This window comes from Falco peregrinus, chromosome 9 (assembly GCF_023634155.1).
Source record: "Falco peregrinus isolate bFalPer1 chromosome 9, bFalPer1.pri, whole genome shotgun sequence".
In the NCBI taxonomy this organism is placed as follows: Eukaryota; Metazoa; Chordata; class Aves; order Falconiformes; family Falconidae; genus Falco; species Falco peregrinus.
In genome coordinates, this window is record NC_073729.1 from 4,389,977 (window position 1) to 4,408,948 (window position 18,972).

An 18,972-nucleotide genomic window follows, 5' to 3' on the forward strand; every position below is an offset into this window, starting at 1 on the left:
TTTCATTGCTAATGTCACCTACAGCTTAAGGCTTTTTTCTCCATAAATCAAGCAGGATTTTTTTTTTTTACTCCCTTCAAAAAGAAGTCTAAGGGCTATATTTCACAAAACAATGCCATAGTTGTCACACACTAAACACATTCATTTAATAAAAAAAAGTGAAGATTCTCTGGTCCCTAAACAAAAAGCTGAACCTGAGCCACATGTATCTCTCCACTCCTTTATGCTTATTCACCTCTACAAAACAAAAAAAAACCCCACACACACAAAACCAAGCAAACAAAAAAAAAAAAAACCAAACCCCCAAACACACACCCATACCAAGAAACACCTGAATAATCCTGAAAAACCTTATTTCCCCTCTAATTTTCGGTCTCTTTTTTCTGGGTTTGTTTGTTTTGTTTTGTTTTTTTTTCCTTTAAAACAAATTACTAAATAAAACTGATGACCTGTTAAGGAAATCTTTCTTTTCCCCAGAGCAAGCAAATCATGATAATGGTGAAATGACTCTCCAGCTCCCACCTGACATCATCTCTATTAGGCTCTTCCACATATCAATAAGCTTGGGTTTCCACAGCATGGAGGTGTTTTCACATTTCAGTCTAATTCTGACAGATCTCTCCACCTGCTTTCATTGTAAACATTTACCAACTGCCACAGGAAACCAGCAGAAGAATGCACAACCACTTTTTAAACCACCACCTCACGTAATCCTCCTTCAAGCACACTCCCAGGTTTCACAAATGAATTGCTCTTTCCCTCTTTCTCTCGTCCTGTACCGTTAGCCTGTTAACAACAAACCCGCTTTCAGCCTCCTATATCCACATCTAAATGGGAACAAGCTGAATGACACGCGGAACAGCAAAGCAAATTCAAACCCATGGATTATAATCTCATCCTGACATTGAATTTGCTGGGGTGTAATCTCCATCAGAAAGAGCAGCAAAGCAGCAGCATAAAGTATCGGAGCTTTACTTTTTACCTAAATCTGCTTCATGACAGATCTTTTATACCCATATTTTAAGTCCCGTTTCACTTTTTCAGTGTCACCTGTGCTGACAATGATGCTGCTTTTACATTTCCAACTTGCAAGACAGGGTTTGAAAAACACCTTCCCCCATAGTGAGTAGGAGTGTTTTTCCTGGTGAAAACAGAAGAATGTATCAAAACCAAAGTGTAATCTAAACTTCTGCTGAACACCGTTTTTTTCCCCTTCCCATTTCTCTCTCTTTGTATTTGTTTTGGTTTGGCTTTCTAATTAAAATATTGTGAAATGTCATTTAAAGCATCATCAGAATTTGAAATGGAACCACCTGCACTGCAAGTAATTACTCCTTCCTTACACGCAGGGATATCAGTGGGGACAAGACCCCCAGGAAGCACACGCTGGCATGCAATCGTTGCCCTCGGTGCAGGTATATGGTGGCCAGTCTGACTTTTTGTAGGTAAACCTCTCGTTTCAGCACGGAAGTCAATCCTTCAAATAATGCAAAGTGCATTATTTTAGTGAAGAATTAGCAGGCTTGCATGATTTTTTTGAGGCTGATGGTGACTGTTCACTCAGCTCCTGCTCAGATTTTGGCTTAACACATAGCTCGTGCCAAGGCCTGGCACACGCCAGGAGCAGCACTGTCGGGGCAAAGCAAGAGCAGCGTGTCTGCCGGGCACAGCGGGCAGGAGAGACGTAAGGGCCGTTCCACGTCTGTTCTTAACTTGCAGTGTGCTGTCCCCTGCAGCCCCATCAGCTTCTGTATCTCTGCAAAGTACCCGCCTGGCAGTTTCTTCAAAATCTCCTGATGGAAACAGTACAGGCCCGGCTTCCAAGCTAGGAGGTGTAAATGTGTCGGCTAACCCAAAAAGCTTTTGACATAGATCCAACCCAGCAGCCAGATTGCTGAGGTTTTACAAAACAAAACAACAAAATCCAGCAAACCACAAACAAAAAACCCAAAACCCTCCCTCAAAATAAGAACCAACAAAACAAACTCAACCAACAAAAAAACCCAAACGTGATATCATGTTTGTAAACTTTGACCACTGCTTCTTCCTGTTCTGGCTCAAACAAGTTAATGAACAGTTCCAAAGTTGTGGGTTTTTAATTCTACTACTCAAAGTACTATGTGAAGACTATGAGAGAGAATATTATACCTCAACACCTTATATCTTTCTCAACACTCACTGCTTTTCCCCCCACCCCTCAAACCAAATTGGAAACACCCCTGGATAGGGTCAGCATTTGAACTGCAACGTGCTATGAAATGTAGGAGGTTTTCACAGGGAAAAAAAGAGGAACGCGATCGGTTAGAACTCATTACTCTCCACATTTTATACTCATTTCAAACCCTGGGTCATAAGTCCTCCCTGTTGCAAAGTCACCTTTATAGATGCCATTATTTCACTTTAGGAGACAAAAACAACCTTGCCACACAAAGGCCACTCCTCTGCATCGTTCAAATATGTGTACCTGACTTTTGAGCTCCACTGAAGCCTCATGCCTCAGAGAATCTGGCGTTCATTTTGTTCAAAGTTAATGCCACGTGTCTGACAGTTGGTAAATTGAGTCTCTCTTGTTTCCTGGGCAGGATTTCTCACTTGTTATCTTTCAGTGCACTGGAAAAGATTGCTTTCAAAATTGAACTTGTCAAGTCAACCGGTTCACTTCTGAACAATCTCTGGAACGTGCACCTTCTGAGTTGATGCATTTTCATTCACTCATTGAGAGCACCTAAATCAATACAATGAAAGAAAACACTGGTAGCCCACTCCCAGAGATGATGGGAACTCATAATGCAATTGAATTGTGGACACATTTAGTATGTATAGATACATGCATTTAAACACACACATATGGCTATACGTCTATAAATACCTATGGCTGCCATTACCACATGCAGACCAGGTGGTAGCAAATCAGAAATGAGATCAGAAAACTAGATGAAGCAAAACAGAGACCGGTCAGTGAGATAACTGGATGGCATTTCCATTGCCAAGCCAAGGATTTATATGGCAGTTTCTGCATCATCCAGAATACGGAGCACAACAAGACATGAGGCAAATGGAAGAGCTGGGACCTGCTGGTACTTCATTATGCCTGATGGATTCTGTCATTACAGTCTAAAGCCTGCAGTGGAAGATCGAAGTTAAAAAGCAAAAGCAACCACCCCCCAACCCCAAAACTTCCCCCCATACGCCACCATTATTCTCTCAGAAACACAAACTCTTAGAAAAAGATGACTTTTCCTCAAGTCTAGTAAGAAGCCATATAATCTTATACTTTCAAGATGCTGATGGGGGCGGGGGGTGTGTAAGTAAAAATCTGTCCTTCATTTCTTCCTAACACTGACACAACACGCAGTCTGATCTGATAGGCACTTAAGCCAACAAGCATGTTCACAGAGTTAAGCGCCTGGTTTTGTGCTCTGTTCGGGAAGTACAAGTTTAAATAACAGTTCAAGGTTAAGAAATTGCATGTACAGCTTCCCTGAAACCCAGACCTGAGTCTACAGGGATTCCAAAATTGTCTAGAGACTGAGCAACAGTAAGTCAAGTGAGCAGTTAGCTTGCAGAGAGTACACGAGACACTGACAAAACCTGTAGGAAGATTTATTTTCTCCTTCAGTGAGCCTAACTATGCCCAAATGCCTCATCGCACCAACAACTGTAGGTGGACAGGGATGAACATGAGATATGTCCTGGGAGGGATCTAAACCCCACTCCAAGTAAGAGGTAGGAATAAGTACTACACACAGAGAGAGAAGCTCTGCAGCTGGATCTAAGGGAAAGAACTAACCAGCCAGAATGTGCTGCACGGAACTATATTTCCCTTCATATTCAGAGCTTGCCAAAGAGGAAATACTGGACAGGAGACGAGCATTTGCAAGGAAACATAATGCAACAAGTTGTTAACTATTAGCAAACATAATTTTCTTGTTAGTAAATTAGATATTACAGCAGATAACTTGGTCTTTGTAGTCCCAGCACAAGAGGCATTTCATATCGCGGAGCATCTCAACTGGCTCATTCAGGCTTTGCCAGGCCTCCTGGAGACATTTACTGCAAAGCTTTCTTGTACTTGCTGCGTTCTTCACAGCACTAGGAGATGCTGGAGATCTTCCCACTTGGAAAGCAATTCTTCTAAATTGGAAAGAAGGCACAACACCTTCCCATCATGCTGTCATATTGGAGTTTGAACTCTTTTTGACACTAGATTGTGTCAAAAAGGGAAAAAAATGTAAATTGGCAGCTTTTGCAAAGCTTAGGAACTTTCTTTGAACTCAATTAATCTAGTTTAGAAACTATCCCATAACACCATCTGACACGCAGCAAAGAATAGAAGTTCTCAAAAGGAAAGTGGCTGCTGCTGAAGTTAGCCTTTGCTCGTCTTCCTTAGAGGCCCAAAAGAGTATGAGGGGGGGAAAAGAAATAATACACCCAGAAACCATAAGGGGTATGAAGGACCACTGTGCTCCTTTTCATTACAATTATTATTGTTGTTGGTATTACTAATATTATTATTTTTATTTTATTTCAATTATTAAACTGTCCTTATCTCAACCCATGGGTTTTAACCTTTTTCCTCCCCAACCCACCGGGGAGCGGGGAGAGGAGGGAGCGAGCATCTGCATGGTACTTAGTTGCTGGCTGGGCTCAAAGCACGGCCAGGGGCAGACAATCAGTGACCAACCAACATATGTTAATGTCTGTGAGGACATTTCAATTTAAGTCCAAGAATTTTCCAGATGTACATCAAGGGACATGGCTACCATCTGTCATGAGAATACCCGCTTTTCTATCCCCCCACACCTGTAACAGAACTATATATTGGCAAAATTACGCATACTTAGCAAGACTCATTACTCAAAGTGCTTTGGAGAACACTCTTTATACACATGGAAAGCTTCATAACGTGCACTCTATTTTCTGTATTTATGTTTGACTATTGGCATCTTCTCCAGGAATACTGGGGCAAGGGGAAATAAAAAAAAAAAAAAAAAAAAAAGGTCAGAAGCCATTAAAAATAATTTCATTTGCTGTCATTTATCATACCAGGCTGCTTTTCAAAAAGCAGTATGAAATCAAGCTTGTTGAAATTAATCCATATGACAAATGTCTATTTCCTGTCTCTGCCTCAATTTTATAGTGACATGCTTGCCCTTATTAGATTTAGTACCTGCTGAAGTCAAAAGAAACTTAAAGAAATTCAAAATGGCAAAGATGATCTAAACCTTTGCCACATACATGCCCAGAAATCATAACTAAAGGCTGACTAAACACAAAAAACCAGGACAACCCTTCATCTCAGATAAAGTATCTTTCACTTGCACGTTATCAAATAATAACTTTAAAAAATAGTTACCTTAAACTCTTTTCAGTCCTTCCTTCAGAAAGTTTCTGTTTAACTATAAAGCAATAGATAAAATTTGACAAAATTAAAAAAAAAAACCAAAACCAAACCACCACCAAAATTCTATAGCTCAGAGACACTGGAAGCATTATTCAGTTGAGATGAAGGAATTGCAAAGATTTAACCTCAAACTAAATTTGGAACAGCTCTATAACAACAGAAAGACATTTTAAGACTGAGCGGGTAAACAAACCTTGTATCCTCCAATACCATTACAATCAGTATGACCGTGCTTTCAAAAAGTTAGGCTTCAATTTTTAAAGGTTAGACTTAAAATACTAAATTAATAGAACTACAATGTGCGCTTGCACTATGGAAAGGACTTCCAGAATGCTAACGTCCTTTTATAATTCCACTGACAGGCGATAACTAGCTTGTGAATTCATGACATGGAGTACACGACTTGCTCTTGGCCTACCTTTAGTGCCCTCATACCAGTAACTCTTAAGACCATTCTCAGATGAGAGGAGCTTTCATGATTACGATACTCAGCATGAAGAGCAGGGGGTGGTGGGTAAATTAAAGTTTAGCTACAACTTACCAGTCACATCAGGAGCTGGTATAAAATTGCATCACTCTATTAAGGCTGTGCTTCCACATAATTATATTTAGTGACAGCACACCTGATTGAACAGGGCTAACCCTCCCCCCACAACGCATCTGCTCTGCTCACAGAAGACTCTGCTACCACCTTACTTCAGCTGATTCAGTTACGTGCATTGCCACGCTCTAAATTAGAGCTGGGAAATCAGGCAGCTAAAATCATGCACACATCAATACGTGAAACTTTAATGAAGCTATGGTAACTGCCACCAGTTTAAAATCTGACCCTGTGCTGTTCATGAACTCTAACTACTTGATTCCAGGAATTTCTTTGTGTTTCTGTCATTTGGGTCTAAACAGCAACTGCAGGGAGACTGCGACGTCTAAACAAAGCACCACGTTCGCCAGCTCCTCACTGGGTACAAAGTGCTGGAGTTATTTTTGGTCAGTGCTATAGTCTAACGTATGTATCATATTTCCTCCCGAGTATAAATGAAAGGTGAGGGTGAACTCGCATCTGTTTGCAGGCAGTTAGTTTTAAGCACCTCCTGTCCAGCCAAACAGTCCTGGACAAGGGAGACCTTTTGAAGCAATCAGGACCAAATAAGGATTAACTAACTGTTGCTCACCCCAGAAAAGGGAGCAGTACCAAGCTTTTGTGGCTGAGCTGAAGCCAATACCTGCAGTGAGAGATTAAGTGCTCCATTTTTCGCTTGGAGTCAAAGCAGATCCTCTGGGAACTGACCCCAGGCATCTGCAAGCAGCCAAGCCAGGTCAGCTCTCGGCCAAGTAAAAGATGCGGGTTCACCAGAACTGCAGGCAGCAAACTAAAAGCACACGGTGGTCCACCACACCAAAGAACACAAGGCTGCTCACGAGCTCCATGCAGAGAAAATACTTTTATAATGAAGGAACAACTGCACACGCTGCCCAGGGGAAAGCGCAGGGGCCACGAGCTCAGGCAAGCTGAGGGTTATCCTCAGCTCTGTTCACTCAGTAGATAGTTGCCTTTGGTATCTTTTCCCATTCCTACTGGAAAGAGCTGAGCCACCTCACCAAGTTTCTGTGAAGCTCCATCCAGACAATAATAGAACTGTAAGGTCCTTAGATGAATGATACCACACAGACGAACAGCACTTACTTATTTCAGCTTTAAACACTGCTACTCTGTCCATGGCCTTGGCCGCAGCACAGCTGGGCGCTGCCCCATTCCTCTGGGGACACGGGGAGAGCTACGGGAGCTGATCTGGGGCTTTTTTTGGCTTAAGACCCTACTTTGGCCCCCAGCTGAGCTACAGCATCAATCCTGGAGCAACAGCAAAGCTCACACACTCAGCAGTCAGTGCCTTTAGACAAGCACTAATAATGCACAGGCCGGCGGGTGGCTGGGCCAGACAGCAGCCGCTGCAGGATGAAGGCCAAGTCCTCTCCCGAAGCAACCTGGGGCAGCGTGGCAGGGAAGCCAGCAGAGCTCCAGCTCTGAAGAGCGGGCAGCCCGCTCTTTCCAAAGTCACTGTGTACTAACAGCTACTCGTTTCAACTTCATCAGGATCTTCCAGCTTCTCCTTGCATTCTCTCTTCTGTTTCCACTCCCTTTAGTTCTGTTCTTCCCTCCCTCAGTACTCTTCCCTTTCCTTTCTCCAGTCTTTTCCATTAGACACATCTCATCCCCTAACGTCTTGCTTCATGTGACGCACTGACCTCCTCCCTCCTCTCATTTTCTGAGCCAAATAGCCTTGTCTGACTTAAGAGATGTTTCCACATTTAAACCCTGCAGTTATGAAAGTGATAGAGGCAAAGGGTGGGAGTTCCGTGGAGTCAGCACAGATAGGCAGTGCGGTGTTTCAATCTGTGGTACACATTTTTAGATAAAGTGTCGAGAAGATTGTTTGCTTCTGCTAGTTTAAATAAAATGAAAGGGCACAATTCTGAATGTGACTCAATACTGGGGACACTCTCTGAGCTACTTTAGGTAAGCAGTGTGGTACAGAAGCAATGCCAACTGTAATCACTGTAGGTCCTGGTATCCTGAGAAATTAATCGAAGTAGCTACTGCAGAATAAGTACTTTCAAGTGGTTTCAAGAGTTTCTAAATAGACACTCTTACTCCAGACAAATGTCCTCATAGGGGATTATATCTATATCATTAACCTAAAAAAGTTTCTCCCAGGAAAAATCCAGGAGTAGGCAGATCTAGGGATTTGGCTCATCACCCAGAGAAAACTTTCCAATCAAATTCACTTTCCCTACAGCTTTTCTCATTTTGTTTCAGCTTCATTTCAAGTCCTTACTGTGTACTTAGGTCCCCTCCCCTACAACCTGCCATCTTACAGAAGAAACCAGAGAATGAAAAGTATCTGCTGCATTGTGGAGAAATAGGGATAGGAATAGGAATAAGCAGGGCTGTAACGAGAATACAGCATTTCGCCCTCCAGTAAGCAGTCATAATAGTTTGTGGGCTGAAACCAGAGGAAGATCTTTCATTACACCAGGCAAGGAGCTAACGAACATAGCTTTAACTTGGTGCTGCTAAATGCCAGGCAGACAGAAGACAGGGTATGTATTGCTGAAGGGGCATGCTCCAGGATATTATTATTTTAATATCTCTTTTTCCCCCAAGTTGGCCAGTCAACACTATTACGAGCTGGATTGAAGGCTTGGAGCTTGTTTCAGATCCCTTGGGATAGATGAGAATCTTTGAATGCAAAGGACTGTGGACTTCAGTGTGGCTCTTATCCCTCACTGTGAGTTAACAAAAACCCAGCAGCCAAGAATTAAAAACAGAGGGTCTGCCTCTTTACCACCTTGCTCCCTCCTCTCTGCCTGGTGAAGTCCTGACCGAAGTGTGTGTGTGTGGGGGGGGGGGGGGGCACGGGGGGAAGCTAACCTGCTATCGTAACAGAAGGAAAACGTCCTGCCTTGTGTTTATAAAACCCTATTGCTTTGAACACCGTTGAGAAGTTCAAGCTGCCAATAACTGCCATTTGCTTTTAAGAAGTCATGCAGGCTGGGCTTCACAGTGAAGGGAAAAAATATACCAGTAAGAACACTGATCAGAGGTTGTGCAATTCACCCAGCCTCCCAAAAGCTGACCAAGTATGTGAGCAGCAGAAAGCAAATACTCAGTAACATCTCTGACCATATAAAATTGCTCCTGTTTTCACTCTTTTTATCCAGTCTGAGACAATCTTGTCACCTTTGCTTTCAGAAGCCTGATTTTATCTTTTTATCACTGCTGCTACAAGACAGCTTGACTGCAATGAACACGCTTGTAATTAAATCAGTTGACCCAGAAAAAAAAAGTGCTAACACCTGTCTGGATTAAAAACCAAATACAAGTGAACACTGACTACAGGTAGACAATGCTAAAATGCTGGGACTGATCATTAAAAGAAGATGGGAACCAAGGTCCCCTGGCTCTGTGCTTATGCCACATTCCTAAGCTTCCCTACATTTTCTACAGTTTTAAGGCTGTGAGTGACCTACTTAAGATAATGTAATTAAAATAAGCAAGAGTGTAATCACGTTTGCTTCAAGAAAGTCTAAAGTTTCCCATATTTTTTCCTCAAAAAGCAGAGGCTTTGTTGGATGTTGTACGTTATTAAGATAAAGCAAATTATTTCTGCAGAGCTGTTTTAGACCCCTTTTAGAACTGTGGATATTCATTTACTCACACAAAAACGTGCTTAATAATATATGCCTGCTCTACTTGCTTGTTTTATTTACCTTACAGTTTTCTCTAATACAAAGAAAACTCCCTCAAAGGGACAGGTTTTTGGGGTGCCAAGCCCAAGATCTACAGGACTCCAAAACCCCTATAATAGTACATCTCTTCATTCAGGCTTCTATTAATCAGATGCTGTTCCTCTTTGACTCAAAATGTCAATACAAAGCAAAATAGCATGCTTACACACAGAAAACTGCATACCCACCCTCAGTCCATTTTCTCTGCTTCTGATTTGACTCTCTGAGCTTTCTCCTAGCCACTCAAAAATCATTCCTACTTATAGTGCCTCCCAAAGACCACAATCAAATCAAATATTTCATCTGTGTTCCCAAATGGAGAGTGTCTGTGCATGCGTGAAGGTGGAATCCGGACATCATGAAGTACCGCAGAGAGAACTGGACAGCAGAATACCATTACAAAACCATCCCAAAGCCATTAAGAGATTTCAGCTGATGTCAAACATGTCTGGACTGGCTGAAGAAGAAAAAAGTTCAGTTTAAAAGACAACGAAATACGCCGTGGATGTTGTCTACCCAGACTTTACTAAAGCCTTTGATAGTTTCCCACAGCATTCCTCTGGAGAAACTGGCTGCTCATGGCTTGGTGAGCTTGCTATTCGCTGGATAAAAAAATAAATCTGCTGGATACTGAGCCCAAAGCGCAGTGGGGAATGTAGTTACACCCCACTGGTGCCAGGCACCAGCAGTGTCCCCAGGGCTCAGTACCGGGGCCAGCCCTGTTTAATGTCTTTATTGACCATCTGGACAAGGGAATCAAGTGCACCCTCAGTATGTTTGTAGATGACACCAAGCTAGGGGGTGTTGATCTGCTGGAGGCAGGCAGGCTCTGCAGGGGGGTCTGGGCAGGCTGGGCCGAAGGGCTGAGGGCCAATAGTATGGGGTTCAACCAGGAGAAGTGCCGGGTCCTGCTCTTGGGTCACAGCAACCCCACACAGCACTACAGGCTTGGGGCAGTGTGGTTGGGAAACTGCTTGGAGAAAAAGGGTCTGGGGATATTGGTCAACAGCCAGCTGAACATGAGCCAGCAGTGTGCCCAGGTGACCAAGGAGGCCAACAGCATCTTGGTTATATCTGAAACAGCGTGGCCAGCAGGACCAGGGCAGCGATCGTGCCCCTGTACTGGGCACTGGTGAGGCCGCACCTCAAATCCTGTGTCCAGTTTTGAGCCCCTCACTAGAAGAGGGACGTAGAGGTGGTGGGCCGTGCCCAGAGAAGGGCAACGGAGCTGGGGAAGCGGCTGGAGCACAAGACTTACGAGCAGCAGCTGAGGGAACTGGGGGGTGTTTAGCCTGGAGAACAGGAGGCTCAGGGGGGACCTTATCGCTCCCTACAGCTGCCTGATAGGGGGGTTTGTAGGCAGGTGGGGGTCGGTCTCTTCCCATGTAACAAGTGATGGGGCAAGAGGAAACAGCCTCAGATTGTCCCAGGAGGTTTAAATGGGGTATTAGGAAAAAATTTCACTGAAAGGCTGGTCAAGCATTGGAACAGGCTGCCCAGGGAAGTGGTGGAGTCACCACCCCTGGAGGTATTTAAAAGTTGTGTAGATGTGGCACTTAAGGACACAGTTTAATGGTGGACTGGGCAGTGCTAGGTGAACAGTTAAACCTAATAATGATAATCCTAATAAAATAATAAACCTAAATTATAATCCTAAAAGGTCTTTTCCAACCTAACAATTCCATGATTGTATGATTCTAAAAATGGCTCTTATTCCACCAGGTAAATGGAGTCTTTGTTCTATTGTATTAACATTAATATATTAATATTACCATGATAGTTCTTATTACCAACAGTACACATTCAGCAGCAACACCAGTGAGTACTTTAAATTACATCTGTCCTACTCTTCACAGCTAAGTCTGCTCTGGGAGCAGGAACCCAAGTTCGCTCCAGTGCGCTCCTTCCCTGCGGTGCCCGACCACGCTCCTGCAGATGCTGGCAGTGCTAGAGGAAGACAAAGCTCAACCTGAATTTCACAGTTAAGAGGTAGGGTGTGCAGGGCTTAAAACTGCTTTGTGGGATTGAAGTATAAGCAGCTTACCACGGAGGGTCTGGAATACTGTTTCTAATCAAATCTAAATCTCCTGAGCACCATTTCACCTGAGCCTAGATTTCTCCTTTACTGTAGAGCTGACACTCCAGTCTGCGAGTTCACATTTCATTGGAAAAAAGTAATGAAAGGAGCTCCTGTATTTCCCATTTAACATTTCAGCCTTCTCAAGGGTAATAAAACAAAACCTCCCTACAACAACAGATAAGTCAGACAAATAAAATGTCAAACTACTTTAGAAATAAGCTAGTCAAGATAATAGAATAAATCTCTTGGGTAGCCATTAACTGCATTCTTTTATACATTTGGCAAAGATGCTTCCAGAGGACGTGTAATGGCTAATACAAAAGGATGTGTGCTATTTTTGCATCTCTTCTTTAAAGTTAATCTAGTGCTGACAAAAAGATACCTGATTAATATCCGGGGAACCTAAAACCTTCCCCACATCCTCAGGAGGAATGACACCACTGACAGTTCTATTAAACTAAAGCAGAGGCTGCACAGCCAGACAGAGGGAGCCCTGTGCTGAGGCTCCAGGGCAGGGATCCTCATCCCAGTTCTCCTGCCAGCCAAGTGACCACGGGGGCAAACTTATTTCTCTGTTACATATATCCACAGTGAGGTTAATCATATTTGACAAAACACTGAGATCTATCAGCACAAAGCTCATTGCAAGAGCTCTGTATTTTTATTACCACCAAATTCCCTGGCTGCACCCATAACAGAAAGGGAATTAAAAAATCCATATTAACCAAACACCTAAGTTGTGAGTAAACCGACAATATGGGATACAGCCATATTTATTCTTTTACATTGCTTCCTGCAAAACAAAAATGACAGTAACAGCCCATACTAATAGTTACTCAACATCACAAACCAAGAACGTATCAGTTAGACATTACTTTTCCTATTATGCTTTCCGAATGACTTGTCGTTGTCATCATAATACAGCATTAAAAATACTGCACTCCTCAGCCTCTATTTTTGATCAGCCAGGTGCTCTGGGAATTTCTGTCTATCCCTAGTCATAATTAAAAGTTGTTATTCCCATTTTCAACGTGGCTTACTAGCAATTAAATCTACTTGGAAGGAAACAACTTGTTTTTTTCTTCCATAGAAATCATTTACTTGTTTTTAAAAATGAATTAGACTTGCGAGGTTAAAAAGCTAATTCTGATCCCTCCTTCTGCCTAGATGTTATTAATGAAGTTTCCTCATCTCCCAGTGACTCTCAGAAGAGCTGGAGAATTTCAGCACCTCTCGGAAGGTGACCAGGGCTTTCAGAGAAGGTTGCAATATGATAATGAAAGCTCTTGCAGCAAAGCCCTGTTTCTGCCCTAAGAGCACCGGGATGTGCTAAGCAAAGCTCCAGCTTATGAGCTGTCTGAGGAAGGAATTTTTGAGGACTGTCTGGCACAGTGCGGCTCTTTCTTTGACTCAGGCGCACACAGAGGAGCAGAGAGAAACTCTTGTTTTGCATATCTTTTCCCTGGGCTCAGGTTTCTGGCCCTCTGCTTTCACAGTTTGGTCTAAAATTGAGGTTTCACCTTCATTATTTTTGTTGCCATTTATACTCAGGGAAAGGGCTTCTCAAAGTGAGATTTTTCACTTTTTATTGATTACAACTGTTAAAGGAGCCTGTAGGTTTTCTCCATCCTGTCAGCCCCAAGGTGTTTAGCATGTCAAACCAGTCTCTGTCAGTAGTGAGGCAAGAAGCAGGAAGAGCTAAAGAAAACCAAAAACTGGTGGGGAAAGCAAAGCATTACTTGTCTCCACAATGACTCCACTCCTATCGTCAGGCACGTGGGCAGAAAATCTTTTCATGGCACTAAGATAGTTTTAAATCTCTCAGAGTCTGCAACCTGAGAGCTTCTGGAATATACTCCTTGTCTGTGTGTAAGTACTGCACAGGCAGACATTCCCCTCCCTTTCTGCCAGGGAAAGGAAGGTGACGACATGCCATTTTTCCACCACTCCATTTCCTTCTCTGCACAGCAGAGGCAACTATTTTGGCTAAATCTCACCTCCCAGTGACACTGCTATTGAGGTGACAACTCATATTGCTTGATTTCAATGGTGAAGTACTACTTGGGAAACTCACACTTCTTTCATAAAGTTAAAGTACAAACGCTGTATCTATAATCAAATACGTTCACTGTCAGTCCAAACAGACACTCCCAGCACTCATTCCCCATGTTTCACTAGCCCTTACACAAGGGGAAAAAAGGGGTCATCCTTAGCCTGTAAAGAACATCTTAAAGACTCAATATAAAAAAATTCTGCAGAGAAACAGATTTTGCTCGGATTTTTTCCTGCACAGTTTATACAGCAGTGTTTTGCACAATGTCATAAGGATGAGGGATTAAACATGGCCCTAAGAGCTGTATCCTCTATATAGCGATGATGTGTGAATATTTACAGTAACAAAGCAAATAAAGACGACTCCTACTCTTCTCCGATCCTCGCCTATTGGAAGCTGTGCTTGAGTTAAATATACAATCACACAAAACTAACAAAATCATCACTGGCAATGCAGAAAATTGGTCAGTCTGGCTGCTGAAAGCCTGTGTTTGTTGAATCTCCCTGGCCTAAGCCTGTAATTCAGTCTGAGAACTGAAAGCAAAGTTGCTTACATTTTGACACAGTAATTCAGAAAACAAATCAAGCCCCTAGCCCAATTACAGACTCTATTAGGTGGTAAATTATGGCCACTCTACCAAATTAACCTGCTACGTTTAACTGGAAAACCTACATGGACAGAACAGCCCTTCTGAAGGGCCTGTAATAACAGCAGATGTTTTAGTCTTCACAGACAACAGAAATGGTGAAAAAGTGACAGAGTTATTTCCTAGTATGAATCACTGATCTTCAATTGACTCATTTCAATTATCCCAGGGTAACATTAACGATATAGCAAAGATCTTAATTCCAGTTGTAACTAACATGGAAGTCGATACAAAGAGAAGCAAAGAAAACACATTTTCCCACAAAGAACCAGAGAGCTAGGAGCTAGAGGAAAAGGGTCACTGAAAGTCAAGCAACAGAAAAATTCCTGATAGACACCAGCTTTTGAGAGTTTGAGAATAGCAGAGTCAAAAGTTAATATCGATTAACATCAGATGCCCAACTTCAATTCTGCTTCACCCCACAGACCTTGGTCAACCCCCCAGTTTGCATGTGCTGCAGAAGTCCACAGTCCTACACGGATTAGTAATTATCACCCGCAGCCCCCCATTAAAAGGCACACCACGCAGGGGTGATGGCTTTTCTGAGTGTCTCCAGTAGCTTGCCAGCAGCGAGTGCTCGCCATTTGCTGTCATGTGGATTTTTGGTTCAACTGCAAACTGGAAATTATATTTCCTTCCAGATTTCTGACAAAATCCAACTTTCAGCTGGAGGTTGGGGCTGGTCACTATAACTGTTTAAAGGAGACCAAAATAGGAAGTACTTAAGATAAATAAAGGGGGAAGACTAAGCCTCCGTTTAAATGCTTCACTGCTTCACATCCACTCACGTGGAAGTTATTACAGTGCTTTACTTGTAGCTTTATTCTTCCAGAAGATTCAGAAATATTTTTCCCAAGAGGGGACTGAACATAAACTCCAATGTATTGCCATCTTCTTTTTGCCCTACTTCAGGAGCTGCACTCTGCGAATTTATACTAAATATACCTCGGTGCCTTAATCATTTGTTGCTGGGTGGATCAACTGTATACTTGCAGCAACTGTGCCAGATGCTGCAGCACCTCTTTTTTGATCTGTTTATCTGTCCTTCCATTACCACAGCACGTTCTTCAACACCTCCGTTGTTTTTATAACATGATTGGAAGCACTTGGCTGGTTTTATTTTCACTATTCAAAATACACAGGCTGTGCACAAAAGACGGAGTTTCAGGGAGAAAAGAATGAAGATATATTTCACGCATAACTTCAGCAGACAGGATTTTTTTATTATTATTATTATTTTTCTTAAACATTGAAGCCTCATAATATATCAACCTTCATCATAAATGGAAAAAAATTATCTGGCTTGGAAAGAACAGAGTTGCTTTCAGCATTCAGGGAAACAGTACTCTCGTCACTTGAAGCTATATTAGTTTGCCAGTAATACTAAAAAAAAACAAACCCACGATCCTGGGATAATTCAATGCCCACTTCAGTCCCTTCACCCAAAGGGTTCAGCACAATGTCTTTCCAGGCCATCCCACTCCAAGAGAAACAGAGAAACACAATCCACATCAGCAGTAAGCAACAACTCTGCCACCAGCCTGATCCATCATATTAATTATAACAGTTTCTGCAGACTGTCTTTTCTACCCTTTAAAAAGCCATTCACTGAGGCCTGAAGTTCAAATGCAATCATCCACGCGGAACTTTATTCTAGATCGATAAATTGATCACAGCCATTCACATACCTGATGCAGGAACAGGAGCTCAGAGCACCTGGCGTGATCCCAGTTGACAAGGTGGCCTCTCCACAACCAGCAAACCACAGACCTGCAAAACAGGAGCCTGTGTGTCAGAAGCCACGTGTCTTTTGCAAAATACAAGGAAAAGAACAGTCTCTAAACATCTTTCAGGAAGGACAAAAGAGACCCTTCTCATTAACTGAACTAAAATCCCTGGGTTGAAAACTAACAGAGGGAAACTTGGCATTGTACAGGAGTTCTCAGTGTAACCGTAAAGGGGTGGTGCATGGAACCTGTAGCTTGGCTGACATTGTCATCAGAATGACAACACCCACCAACAGCAGTGGGAGCAGAGCATGGGGGAGACACCACGTTCTCAGCGTGGTGGGGTCAAGCTCTTCACTCTCAATGGGAACTTAAGCTCCTCTCTCCCATAGGCAAATCCGAACATCCCACACAGCATGTTTCCACTTAGGTCCAAGTTTCAAGCATTTTGTTAGAAAGGGTAGTGTTATCAGATTGTCTGCATAATCTGAATCACGTTAAACACTGGATCAGAGATGAGCACTTCATGGACTTCAGACTCAAAAGAGATGCCCACATAAATTCTACACATCCAGAATATGTAATGTATAAATGCCTTTGGGGTTTTTTGGGTTTTTTTTTTTTTTTTTGGGGGGGGGGGGGGCAGGGGAGAGGCATGGTTTGTTGAAGAACAGAAAATAGAAGAAACTATTACTGCCAAGTTAATCTAAAGAAAAATCAAATATCAGCTACCCAAATCAAAATAAATGTTTTCATAAAACACTGAGCATTAGAATCTCTTTATTACCCAATATTTTGACTCTTTAGATATTTATGCTTTTGATCTTTCTTCTCCATAGCCACAAAGATTAATTTTTAATTATGTTTTTTAAATGAAAGCTGAGATCTACCCAAAATCTCATGCATTCAAAATTCAGAAATTGGAGGGCTTTTCATAAACTAAAAATGAAATAAATAAATAATATTTTAAAAATCATCCATCGAACAGCAGAAAGTGTCAGCAGTGGGATGATACTGTACAAAAGAATGAGATGACTGCACTGGAGGAGACAAGACAGCAGGAAAATTAAACCTCCATCCCAAGTCACGTCATTGTCCACATGATGCTCTGAATTAAAACTTAGCTTCACAGAATCACAGACTAGTTGAGGTTGAAAGGGACCTCTGGAGGTCATCTGGCCCAACCACCCTGTTTAAGCAGGGCCACCTAAAGCAGCTGACCAGGATCGTGTCCAGACAGCTTTTAAAAGATCTTCAAGAATTGAGACTCCGCAGCCTGTCTGGGCAACCTGTGGCAGTGCTCAGTCACCCTCACAGCAAAAAAAAAAAATGTTTCCTGATGTTCAGACAGAACCTCCCATGTTTCTGTTTGTGCCAGTCGCCTCTGGTCCTGTCACTGGGCACCACTGAAAAGAGCCTGGCTCCAATCTTTGCATCCTCCCTTCAGGTATTTATATACATTGATAAGATCCCCCCTGTGCCTTCTCTTTTCAGAGCTGAATATTCCCAGCTCTCTCAGCCTTTCCTCAATGAGAGATGCTCTGGTCCCTTCATCAACTTGACTCTCATGATAAGACTCACGCTTCTTCACAACTACACGAGAAGTCTTCCCAAAGCCCACAGGGCACTTGGCAGATGCAGGTCTTTGATCCTGTTCTAATGCAAACCGCCTGGGAATCAACACACTGCCAACTTGCTGCCAGCAGATTTTAGTAAAAAAACGGCTTGGTGACAGGGCCCTTCTTCCAAGGGCCCTGAAAACAAGCGATTTATCAAGTCCTATGGCTCTGCTCAACTTTGCCCACAGTCTCACCCCCCACCACCCCAGTCATGGACCAGCTGAAAGGCTTGGAAAGAAAAGCTTTTAAGTGGAGCATGCTATAAGCAGAATAACAGAAGTTTTGAAGCCAATGCAATGACTGCTGTACTTATTGTTTCAGGTAGGATTAGTGCACTTGAAGTGGTAGAAACCAGCTGGAATGGACAATTAAGAGTTCAGACTAATCCTCAAAGACAAGCTGCTTAAAGACCGAATAGCCTAACTGAAACCAGTGAGATCAGAGAGTGATTTAACTCTTTCAAAAGGCCTGAGAGGCCTCTGACCCTTGTTTTCCCAATAGGCTTTCCATGCCTTCAGATCAAAGTCATCCAAAAAGGTGAACTTGCAAACATCTGTTTCAAGCGAAGAGGATGGCACCAGAGAATGTCTTTTATTCAACCAGACAGACTCTGCAAGAACACACAGATGTTCAGCACTCACATCTTCTACTTCTTGAGTTAAATAAATAAAAAATTAAAATTTAAATCTGTATGTTCTAATTCCTGAATAAATGAGATAGATTAGATTAGACAGACAGGAGAACTAGGGCTATTCCTTCCCATTTAAGTACACACTCAGTTCAGGAGAAGTACTGAGAAGGCAAAAAAAAAATATCCATTGCATAAATTAAACAATTCAAGTACAGCATTAGAAAATCTTTCAAGTAAGAAGTAATCCTATAAGAGAATGGAAACTATGAACCACTGATTGCACTGATGAGTCTTTACCCACTTTTGAACTCTTCTGCCGCTTAGAACAGCACTACTGCATCAGGCCTGGTGTTGAAAGTGCCACGCAAGGTACAAAATCTGCTTTCCCCCATAATGTAGGGGGATGCACCGAAGTGCATCCATGGTACAGGAACAGATTATTCACAACTGAAAAAATGCATCTGAACTATTTTCCAGCAGCTCTCAAGAGAGGATTTTATAAAAGTGAGGCACGAACAGGAAAAC

At 42.5% G+C, this 18,972-nt stretch overlaps 1 protein-coding gene across 4 annotated transcripts in view; it reads right to left on the reverse strand.

Moving 5' to 3' along the window:
- Positions 1-18,972, reverse strand: part of TSPAN4 (tetraspanin 4) — a 436,791-nt gene that overhangs the window by 268,735 nt on the left and 149,084 nt on the right. For all 4 annotated transcript variants that reach the window (XM_055814222.1, XM_055814221.1, XM_055814220.1 and 1 more), the window contains one exon: positions 16,159-16,240. Coding sequence is in view for 2 of the 4 variants with exons in the window: in XM_055814221.1 (XP_055670196.1) it covers positions 16,159-16,240 (82 nt within the window). In the remaining 2 variants the exon portion in view is untranslated. The remainder of the gene's footprint in view (positions 1-16,158; positions 16,241-18,972) is intronic.